Here is a 12625-nt window from a genome sequence, read left to right on the forward strand (position 1 = left end):
TCCTCTATTCTGTACCATAAGTTTTACTTCCTTTTTACTGGATCTTTCTCATTGGCATTTAAGCCCGTGATCATTTTTCCTCAATATGCCTTTTTTAATAAAGTTTTCTTGATCACCCATCTTCTATTAGCTACTGCTTTGGAGTTGTCTGTTCCAGCAGTTCTCAATGATAACAAATATGCAGATCACTTGAGAATCTCCTTAAACTATAAACTCTGATTAAGGAGTCATGTTCTTGATTTACAAATTATTCCACAGCTTAGTAGCACAAAACGACGTGCATCTGGACACAGCCACACTGGGTGCCTTTGACGTAGGATCTTCAATGTGATCTGTAGTCAAGGAGTTTCCACTGTAGTCATCTCCAAGCTTGCCTTGGGGAGGATCCACTTCCAAGCTCCCGACACTGGCTGCTGGCAGGCCTCATGTCTTGTGAGGTATTGGTGAAAGACATCCATTTTCTGCTGTGTGGACCTCTCAGGAGGTTAACTCGCAGCTTAGCAGTTTGCTCAGGTCGGGGAGGGAGTAGTGGACAATCCAGAGCCAGTCTTTTTATAATCTAATCTAAAGGGTAAAATATCTCATCAAATTTACCAAACTGTGTTAGGAGGCAGTTACTAAATCCAGTTCACACTCAAAGGGAGAGGTCACATGGGACATAAATAAGAGGAATTGGGAGTCATTGTGTTGCTATTAAAAGTTGCCTGCCTCAGTGGATTTAGGATAGACCTTGAGATATTACGTGTCTAAGAAATTCCTGGGTGATGCTCGTGCTGCTGATCAAGAATCTCACCGAAGAGCAAGAGCCTTCACTTCTTGCCTTCAGTTCCTTTCCTTTTATCATCCTCTATGATCACACTCACTCCAGTAGGCTTTCTCATTCTCTTCTTCCCTGGAACTGCCTTTGTGGAAGTCACCAATGACCTCCACATTACCAAATCCACCATTTTAAAAGACTGATAGTTCATTGGAGAATAACATGCTAAGTGAAATAAGTCAATTCCAAAGAACCAAAGGCCAAATGTTTTCTCTGATATATGGATGCTAATTCACAATGGGATGGGGGGGGATAGAGGTATTTTTGATTATACAAAGGGGAGTGAAGGGAGGAGAGGAGGTATGGATGTAGGAATGATAGTAGAATAAATCAGATATTATTACTCTATGTGCATATACAATTATATAACCTGTGTAACTCTATATCATGTACAACCAGATGAATGAGAAGTTATACTCCATATGTATGATGTGTGAAAATACATTCTACTAGTAGTCATGTATAACTAATTAAAACAATTAAAAGAAAAGTAAGTTGTGAAGGGTCTGAAGCCACCTTAGACATAATTCATGTCTCCAACCTCCAAGGTACTATGAATTCTCACACTTAAACAGCAAGATTTAATAGAACAACATTAGCACAGAGATTGGAAAAAACATAGATTCAAAACTTGAGTTACTTCAAACTGGTCTTTCTACATGACCTCAAAGTTTTCATTTGTATTTAAAATTTAAAAGGGTATGAGTACAAACTGCAAAGTGCATGCAAATTTTAAGTCACATATGAAATATTTTAAAAAATGGTAACACTATCTTTAAAATTGAGATGTGTGCCTTTAAAATTGGTATTACTAAGTTGGAACATATTCTTTTTAATTTAAAACTGAAGAGTGAATAGAGAAAATTAAATATTATGGAAAATGTAAAAAAAAAGTGATAGTTCATTATATGTGAACCTTTCTTTACTTGGCTTTTGGAATACCAGATTTACATTTCTTCTCAGTCTATTTTGCTACTTACCTCTCTGTAATGTAAGTCCACAATGAAATCCTTGAACCTCTTTTTACTATCTACAGTTAACTCCTAAGTGGCATCCTTCATGTTTTTAAGCTTTAAATGTCAGATATATGCTAACCACTCTCAAATTTATTTCTCTATTTGAACTTCCCTAAAATCATAACGTGTATCAAATGTCTAATGAATGCCTCACTTTGGACATCGACAATAATTTCAAGCTTAAAATGCACAAAACAGATGTCTTTGCTCCTTCCCCTGTGACTCCCCCCACCACCTAAGTCCATCCTGGTCATGTTGCTTCTTGTCCATGTTTACAAACCCACATACAGCAACACTCTTCAATCAGTTGTTCAAGTGAAAAACCTGGAAGTCATCCTTGGGTTCTCTCTTACTCTCCTATGCAAACAGTCATAAGTTTCATCAGTCTTACTCCTTAAGTGCTGCTTCAATCTCCCTGTCACTCTCCTTTCCGATGTCACTGCTGGAGTTTAGTTCATTGCTACCTATTATACAGATTTCTGTATCTGTTAGCAGTTTTCAATCTCCAACTCAAATGATCTTGTTATTTTTTGGTTTCTTTAATCCTATAGCCTAAAACTTTAGCCCCTTTGATTATTCCTTAATAACCTGCTCTCTGTACTTAAGCAAAGTAGGAACTGGGCTATGATTTAAGCTTTTGTTTGACTTCAACTCTTCATGAAAATTGTATCTCTTCTAGAACCTTCTTCATTCCCTTCTTTGCTTATCTTTTCCTATCTGCCTTCTTTGCCTTAGATAAAATTTCAGCTTAAACATGACTTATTCTTAAAGTATCATCTACCTCTTAGGACAGGTTTGAGGCACCCACAATAGAGTCCATAACATTGTATACTTACCTATCTAAATGTCATTTCATTTTATACTAATAATTTAGTATCTTCTTCCCCATTTACAGTAAACTCTGGGAAGGCCTGATCAACAGAGATAGATCCAAGTATTTTGAAACCTGAAACATAATTTGAGGGACGCAATTTCAAATAAAAATACAACATACTCATATTCGTTTATAATAAGGAATCACAACAAAGTATGAAATTAAGGAAAGTGAAAAATATGAAAATATATGACCTTATGAACACACTGCTAGGGGTCATTTCCAGGAGCCTAGAGTGTAAGCTTCTTTAAATTCTATCATCATCTTAGTCTTTTTCAAAGCTTTATTTCGAGTGGCAAGAACAGTGCTTAACACATAGAAGGTATTCAATAAATATTTGTAATTAATCTCTTAACTGAATTATCTTGTATGCAGTTTCAATATGTTCTTTTGAAGATTTAGATTTATAAAACACATTTTATATTATAAATTTTTCTTACAGTTATAGCTTTCAATTATTTTCTATGATCATATTTCCAAATTCTAATAATTCATATTATTAGTTATATCACTGGACTTTATTTATGTAGAAATCCCGTTGCACCTCTACAAAGTAAAACAAAAAAGTTGTAATTTGCATCAAAATATGCAGAATAATTTTCTGTATGTGTGTCTATATTTTTATAGACCATATAATAAAACTTAAAATTAAATTTGAATGACTGTGATTTTTTAGATAAAATCCTTTGAGAAGAAGTCATCTATTTTCTGTTATCATTATAATAGACTTTGATAAACTTTTATCTCCAAAATAACAAAGATGCCAATATTTTATGAAACCTACAAAACATATAAAATGTTTTTTTTTCATATAAATTTGTCCACAAAATAGAGGTTATTAGGGCTGGGGTTGTAGCTCAGTGGTAGAGTGCTTGCTTAGCACATGTGAAGCAGTGGGTTCAGTCTTCAGCACCATGTAAAAATAAATAAAATAAAGGTATTGTGTCTATCTACAACTAAAAATGCATATTAAAAAAAAAAAAAAAGATAGAGGTTACTTGAGTCCAGGCAATAGCATATCATTCAGAAGATAAGCCACTTGGCTTCAATCTTTGATGTTCAATTTGTTAAAATAAAGTAAGTTTAGTTAAGTTCCTTCTATAATAACACTGTAAATTTGCCAAGGATTTGCTGTGCTCATATCAAGATTGTCAGGTGTGTGTTCATCTATGTGTGTGTGTGTGTGTGTGTGTGTTATAAAGTACAGCCCTCTGATCAATGCGCACTCCCCCCCCCCCATTTTCCTAAATACATCATGAAAAAAGGATGAGGTTTCCGCCTTAATTGCTTGTGCCTTTTATTCACATTCCTCTCTCAGCCAGAATTGTGAAAAGAGTGTTAGTAAAAGGCTGCACAATAGAGCTTTTCATTAGGCCTCAGCAAGGCACACAAAAGAAGGCTTTTGGAAAGAGTGAATGCATGAGTTTAATTTGCAGGTGGAGAGTAGATAAAAGGTGCTGACGCCTCTATTATTCTCTTACTTAGGTGACCCTTACCCTGTTCAGCTGATCCCAACTACCATGGCAGCTGCTGCCGCAGCAACACCAGGCTTAGGCCCACTCCAACTGCAGGTAAGTCAGGAAACAATGAGGAGGAGACAAAGGTTAAGTCAATATGGAAAACAACTATTATCGTGTTAAAACAAAATACAACTGACTAGTGATATTTGTGTCACACATTTTTGTTTTTAAATTTATTTATGCTGATCCTCAACCAAACGTTGAGGTGCTGATTCTTTTCATTTTTCAACCTGTTTCTGTACTAAAGATAGTGTATTCTAATTTTTTACTCCCTGGTACAATTTAAGAAAGTGAGCTGTAGTTTTGCTTTGATTACTATGTGCTGTAATTTTGTCACAAAATGGCCCCCATCATGATAAAAAGAGAAAGAAACCCTGTAAAAGATATTTGATTTTTGAACACACTTATAGACCAAGGCAACTTAACAAAAAATTTTCTGTAAAATTATTGAAGAAATTATTATAAAAACACTCTGTAGATCTCTTTGTTCTCCTGTCCATGTCAGCTCAGTTGAGCCAAGGGGGAAAAGCAGGAGCCTAAATGAGCATTACTTTTTATCCCAGACTTCCCAAGGAACACCTATTAGCTGTGCAGAATAGATATTCCCATCCACCCAAAAAAATCAGCAATAACTTTACCAGGTGTCCAAAGATTTCAAAAATTATGACTTTGAGGTTGAAAAGAGGATTAGTAAAGGTTGCTTTCATCATCTAAATCTTTGAATCAGCACCACACAAAATATTCCATAGTTTCTATTGTTGTAGACTTTATACTTACGCAATTAATGAGAATAGAAGATAATCTAATAATAGGGTTATCTCCTCTTGAGAAAGGTTTATACATTTCTCAGGCTGAAAGACTCAGTATGCCTGCAAAGCCAGATATTAAACAGTTGCACTTAACAAAATTAAATTGTATTCATGAAAATGCATTGTCATGATAGATGATCTTCATCTATAAAGAAAATATAGTTTTATATTGTAACATTAAGAGACAGATACATCTGGTCTGCACATGGATTTGTCAGAAGACCCGTGGGTTTCTGAAAGACCCGTTGAGTTTCACAGGAGGGACCTCAGGTGTGAAGGCAGAAGCATACTGTGTTCCACAGAGCTTAATAACATCCATTTCTATTCCGCCTTTTTTTTTTTTTATGAAAAACTACACTCTGAGTGTCTGATTCTTTGAGCTGGAAATACCTTGGGAAGTGTTAGAGCCATGGGGACAATAAAAGTAACATAACATTTGTTATCCTTTGAAATGGCATCTGGGAATAGCTATAATACGAAAAAGTGATTGTAACCGGTAAAACTAAAAAGAGTAATGAAACTAAAGGAAAGTGGAAGAATGTCCAGCAATAGACTTGAACATGGGAATAGGAGTTTTAGAGATTTAGGATTCCAGCTTTCAGAGCAAGTGAGGCATCATCATTTCCTTTCACCATGAGATCAGCGGTGAGAGGAAGAAAGGGAGAGTTGGAGGTATCCCTTGTATTTCAAGCTACTCTAGTAGAGAGTAGCTTTGTCAAATGGCAATCTAAACTTCTTTCCTACAGATATAGCATTAGAATATTTTATTTCCCTCCTTATAGTATGTTTTGAAGCATTTATAAAATTTTAAAATATCAAAAAATGATTTCCTGTTCTTGCTTTACTTTGATATTTAAAAAATTTGATCTGTAAATCCAAGCGGGGTTTGAATCAGCACCACACATAAATATTCCGTATTTCTCACTATTGTGGACCTTGTACTTACACAGTTGTTTGCTTTTTGCTTTGAGGTTGGATTTTGCTGAGTTCCCAAACTGGCCTCACATTTACAATCCTCCTACTTCAACCTTCTGGGAACTGAGATTACAGGCACAAATTGTTGTATGTGGCTTTTACTTTGCTTTTTACACAACTGGTTTTGTACCCATTAAAACCGATAAGTTTTAGTTATGGCTTCAGATAATCAACACTAACACAACAAGAAAATCAATGATATAAAACTTTTTCACAGAAAGCCATTAACTATCATTAAAACATATTCACAAAGGTGTGTGCGTGTGCGCATGCACACACACACACACACACAAAACCATACACGTATGTGTACCTTTATTCAATGACAAAATGATTGATATTCATACACAAACACATTGATCTCATACGCAAACGCATCACAGAAGCAGTCACGGCAGAGACTCTGGCTCTTTGGAGGGCACTCTCACCTTTACCAGGCTGTCTGTACCAACTCACTTTGTTAGTCATGTGTAACACTGTATTCACAGACCCATGAACTTGACTTCAGCATTCTTAGACCCACAAAGGATACCTGTTACAAACCTACCCACATGGGCCAGAGAAAAACTAACTATAATTCCTAATCAGAAAGTTTTATCTTAACCTTTACACAAAATCCACCACCAGTCTTGTAAACCTATTTTTGAGAAGTTTCATCTCAGTGGAGTAAAACATTATGAACCATGTTTAATTTTCTCCAGACTCTGCTTTTAATTATATTCTGTTAAATATCCACTGTTCATCTTTTACATTGAATACATTACAGAGCTTCCTGGTTCCTTTCAGTTTTTAAGATTCAGTTCTCTGGCCAGGCACAATGGTACATGACTATAATCCAAGCTACTGGGGAGGCTGAGGCAGGAGGATTGCAAATTCAAAGCCAGACTCGGCAACATAGCGAGGACCTAAGCAGCTTAGCAAGATCCTGTCTAAAAATGGGGATGTAGCTCAGTAGTTAAGTCCCCTGGCTTTGATTCCTGGTACTTAAAAAAAAAAAAAAAGAAAAAAGAAAAGAAAAGAAAAAAAGAAAGAAAAAAGGACATTCTATTTCGCTCATAACTTTAATCTCTACCTGATTCACATCTCACTGCTTCCCCTTTTCTCATTAATCATGAATCCCAACTCTTGAGACCAGAAGTGAGAAAGAAGGTAGATAACTTCTTTACCTTCCTCAATTCCAACTTAGCACCTGTGGAAATGCAGATTGATGAAAGAAAGTGTCTTTGCCACTTAGACACCTTGGAGATGATGATGGTAATAATGATGTGTGCTTTCTTTGGATACTGTTCAGCTTTTCCTGGTTTTTGTCCAAACCTCTTTTAATTTGGGATATCACCACTGTGGACCAGAAGCTGCTTTGGTAGTAAGATGCCTTCCTCTTTCTTCAACCTCAGTGCACCTTCCTGGAGCACACTGCAATCCTTGCTTAGGTTCTCATCTGTGTCTTCTAGGACCGCCACAGGTGCACAAAGTCTTGGTCCCAGTTTCCAGAAAATATCCCCATCCTTCTCCTCAAACCCACCCCCAGCTCTAGAAAACTGCAGAAGAATAAACAGGAATAGCTGTGTCTTTAGTTGCACACCCCTAAGCCATCACATGCCAAGTTTTCTGAAGAACTCTCACCATTGTCCAAGTAGGTAAGATTTTAGGTTTTTAACACAATAAACAACCAGTTGAGGAATGACATGTAAACCTTTTTTTTCTGGCCTCTCCAGTTCTTGTGAATTCTGTCTCCTCAATTGGATAGGAAGGGAAGAGCAGCTTTCTCAATAATCAGCATACTGTAGTAATGCAGCCACATATAGAACTGAGTCTATAGCAGCTCAGTTCACAATAGCAAAACTATGGAAGCAATCTAGATGTCCTTCAACAGATGTGTGGATAAAGAAACTGTGGTATATATACACAATGGAATATTACTCAGCATTAAAAGAGAATAAAATTATGGCATTTGCAGGTAAATGGATAGAGTTGGAGTATATCATGCTAAGCTAAGTAAGCCAATCCCCTCAAACCAAAGGTTGAATGTTCTCTCTGATAAGTGGATGCTGATTCATAATGGGGTTGGGGGCCATGGGAAAAATGGAGGAACTTTGATTAGGCAAAGGGGAGGGAAAGGAAGGGGTATAGTAGAATGAGAAGGACATTATTCCCTAGGTACATGTATGACTGCACAAATGGTGTGATGCTACATCATGTATAACCATAGAAATGTAAAGTTGTGTTGCAATTATTTGTGTACAATGTATCAAAGTGCATTCTGCCATCATATATACCTAATTAAAACACATTAATTAATTAAAAAAAAAGATCCAAGCTCTCCATAAAACTGTAGACCCAGTGCTCTTTCTCTTCCCTTCCCTCACCAGATATCACCTCATATGTATTGTGGGATAGAAAAGGTAGAGTGGGGAGAATGAGAAACAGATAAAGGACATCCTATGTGTTGATTGAATGAGGGCTAGATCACCCAGGTAATGAGGGGAGATGGTGGTATGGATGCTGTCTGCTACCGATGGCTGGTATCTTTTTTTGGAACTATTAGTCAGTCTTTTGTTGTGGCTTATTTACTTACTTATTTTGTTTTCTGTTTTAGCTTAATGTATTCTTATTTATCTTAAATAGTGAGTGGTAAGCTCATAGGAGCACTTCCTAAGTCATCAGTGGGAAGGAGGAGTTGGGGTAACAGCACGAGGACCAGTTGGGGGAAGAACTGAAATAGCCTTGGCAAAGAAAAAGTGATTCTCTGAATGAATCTTCATTCCGTGGTAGTGGGAATAGTGTAGTAGGAGGTGAAATATGTATTTTAAACAAAAGTATGATGATGTTTCATTCTCCTTGGGCCCAAACATAATGACTGACCTTACGTAAGTGCCTTCACAACTAAAGTCACTAGTTACTTCTAGCCAGGTTTTATGGACTACTTTATTATGCTAGGCTCCTCGGTTAAGTTTTACATGGATTATCTTATTTAATTATTACTACAATACCTACGTATCAATATGTCCTTTTGACAAAAAGGAAAGCTGGGCCACAATCTAAACTCCATGGTTCTTAAAGAGTTACATTTCTTCTCCAAGTACAGGGGTTTTTATCTTCAATATTGGAGACATTGCCCCTCTTAAGACATTTAATAACTCAGTAACTGGCTAATCAAATTGTAACAATAATGCTGATTAATTGGCACTAATACAAATACTTTATGTACTTTGCAGTACTAAAAGGAGCAGCAGGAATTATAATGACAGCTGTCTACTTCAGACTCTGAATTTTCCATTTTATGCCTCTTTACATAGATATATGTTAATTCAAACTACTTTTTTTTTAATAACACCTAGAGCTAATAAAGGGCATTTTAAATGTGTTCCTACTCATGGTTGACTTTGTTTACCTACCATTTGTGTTTTCTTTTGAAATAGCCTTTTGCATATGATTCTTCACACTTGGATAATATTATGATAAGTAAAATTCAGTGCTTTACTAAAGAAAGAATAGAGACAAGTACAACTATTTTAAAAGACAAGCAAAATGACATGCTTTTAATAATACCACTGTTTATTACTTAACTATTATTTATTTCCCTGGAGATACTTACCATGTAATGAAAAATACTTCCTATAAAAAATTCACCTCACCATGTGCTTTTGGAAACAGTTAAAATGTTTAAATATTGTCATATTTTTTATTTGTCAATGGACCTTTATTTTTATTTATTTATATGTGGTGCTGAGAATTTAACTCAGTGCCTCACACATAATAGGCAAGCACTCTACCACTGAGCCACAACCCCAGCCCCTATATTTTATTTTTAATAGAGAAAATTTGACTTAATCTAGAATATGTATGTAAATAATGTAAATTAACATGTGTGCTATCTGATTTATTTTTTTATGACAAATCTGACCTTATATAATGACTTTAAGACCTTCCTGAGCTTTTAACCCACATAGCCAAGTGCTTGTTGGCTATCAAGAGGAAATTCATAGATGATTAGAAAGACTATAAATACCATATAAAGTGGATCTCAGCACTTATTGTCCTCCCTGTGTCCACGCCTGCTTGTTCTCTGGTCTTAGTGAATGGCTTCATTCCATCTATCCATCAACTCAGAAACAGGAGCACTATCCTTCTTCTCGTCCTCCCTCTTCCAATTATGTTTGTTAATTCACTGCCTATTTGTACATCCACTAAATACATCAGGAATCCAACCTCTTCTTTCTATCATAACCATCACTATTCTAGGTCAGGATACCCTTACTACTTTTCCAAATCACCACACAAGCCTCTGGACTGGTCTTTATGTCTTGATCTTGCCCATTCAGTACATTCTATACTGTATGCTAGTCAGAATGATGTCTCTGATTAAAAAAAAAAATCTGGTCATATATTCCTACTGTTTAAAGACCTTAAATGCCTCTCTCTTGTTTTCACTTTCTGTCTCAACCCTTGGATCTTTATAAGTGGTGTTTCCTTTTCCTGAACATGGTTACTCATCATCTTTAACCACCTCCTACTTATCCCTAAGTTTTCATGTAAAAATATTGCTTTTGGGAGGGGAATCCTGCAATGATACCATGTCTAGATTAACATAGATTCTATGTGTCTCAAGAGCACACTGTATTTTCCCTTTTTATAGCATTTATACAAAATGCTTTAAATCCTACTTTCTTGCTTCTACCAGATAGCAAAACCCATGAAGTCAGTGGCTCACTATTGTTTGCACTTACCCAAGAGTTTAAAATATTTTATGGACTCAATAAATAAATGTTAATTAAAGGATGAAGAATTAATTTTAGCATTACACTTACAAGAAATTATCTATTTTTCACAAATAGCTCTCCTGCTGTATAATGATGAAATTAAGCTCAATATTAACAATTAGTTTCCTATACAAATTAATCCCCATCCTTTTAAAATAGACAATAGCAGAAATGCAAAAATCAAAGGCATCCTTGGCTCATATAAGAAGAAAAATAATGTTTGAATTCACTTCTAAAACTGGTGTTGAAACTTTATAAGAAATTATTCTTATTTAATTAAATAAAATGAAACATATGAAAGCACTTTATGTGCCTAGCATATTTGGTACTGTGGTATTTACCAAATGTAGATTTTTATGACCATTTTTCTTTGCTGTCTTACTCAGTCTGTTGCAGCTATACTGGGTCTATTTTCTGTCCCCTTACTTGGCAAGGCATGCTCTTACCTTAGAGTTTTATACTGTCTCTTCTACTGAAAACTCTTCCCTCTGCCTGGAAGCCTTACGCTATCATTTCATTCACATATTTGCTCTGATATCATCTTCCTGATGCCTACCTAACCAACATATTTAAGTCATAAAATAACCTTCCAGGAAATACCACACTTCCCTGTTCTGCCTTTTGTCTATAGCACTAATCACCTTCACCCTTCACTATATAACCTACTCATTATGTTTCTTGTGTATTGTCCATCTGATGCAGACATACCACCCCAGCAGGACAGGATTGTCATTTTTGTTGTTGTTTAATAATGTATCTCAAGTATCCAGAAGGATGCCTAGCACGGAGCAGATACTCAGTACATATTTATAAAATGAAACTGTCATGTCAGCATTATTAGGTCATGGTAATTTTTTTTTATTGGTTGCTCAAAACATTACAATGATCTTGACATCATATTTCATAAACAGTATATGGTTAATTTCTGGAGCAAATTAACAGGAAACTTTGTTTTCTTAGGCCCTATTGGAAGATTCTTACGATATGAGAAATCCTCAGCTCTGTCTTTCTAGCCCCATCTTCTCTTTACTTTATGATAGTCATGGACTGTTGCAGAGAGAGAGAGAGAGAGAGAGAGAGAGAGAGAGAGAGAGAGAGAGTTTATTTTCATTTATTACTGTTATCTAATTCTTTTGAAGTCAATTCTCCTGTTATATGTTAGCATATCAGTACAACTCATCTAGTTATTTCCAGGAAATACTGAAGTAAATTGATTTCACATAATTAGAGGATATAGTTATCAAAAGAGTAACTAGCAATTAATAATCTCTGATACTGAGTTTACCTTTTGCTCTTTCTTCCCTTTCCTTTTCTTAAACTCTCTTCCTTTTCCTCTATTTTTTTTCTTCCAAGAGCAAATGATGATCTTGATATTTGTTTTCATGATATTGGTTTTTTTCTTTTTAAAGAAGGGGGATTTATTTATATAAAAAAAACTAATCTAGCTTAATTTCCATATTGAAAATGAGTATAGCTATTTATACAAAATAAAGTTAAACCTTGGATATTTGGACATTTGTGACTAGATGAAATCAGCTAAGTGAATTTTCTGTTTCTAATTAATAAAATTAAATGATGGCAACAGTCATCCATCTAACATTTATTTTTCATATTCATTTTGTTAATTTGCATTTTACTTAATGAACATCATGAATCTTTTAATAGTAATAGTTGTACTGTAGTATCCTATTTCTGTTTTTTTCACTAAGCATCTAAGATTTGAAATTAGAAGAAAATATTTATCCACTTACTTCTCACTTTATAAATACTGTATTTGTCTTGGCCAAAAGATGGTTGCCACCTGTTCTACCTATAGGAAGCCAAAAATGTCGAGTCCAACCAATGATTAATAAT

General features: G+C 35.3%; 1 protein-coding gene across 23 annotated transcripts in view; it reads left to right on the forward strand.

Moving 5' to 3' along the window:
• The window catches only part of Sox5 (SRY-box transcription factor 5), a 960217-nt gene that overhangs the window by 851085 nt on the left and 96507 nt on the right, over positions 1-12625 (forward strand). For all 23 annotated transcript variants that reach the window (XM_071610082.1, XM_071610083.1, XM_071610079.1 and 20 more), the window contains one exon: positions 4193-4278. In XM_071610082.1, the coding sequence (XP_071466183.1) occupies positions 4193-4278 (86 nt within the window). The remainder of the gene's footprint in view (positions 1-4192; positions 4279-12625) is intronic.

Source organism: Marmota flaviventris, chromosome 3 (assembly GCF_047511675.1).
Source record: "Marmota flaviventris isolate mMarFla1 chromosome 3, mMarFla1.hap1, whole genome shotgun sequence".
In the NCBI taxonomy this organism is placed as follows: domain Eukaryota; kingdom Metazoa; phylum Chordata; class Mammalia; order Rodentia; family Sciuridae; genus Marmota; species Marmota flaviventris.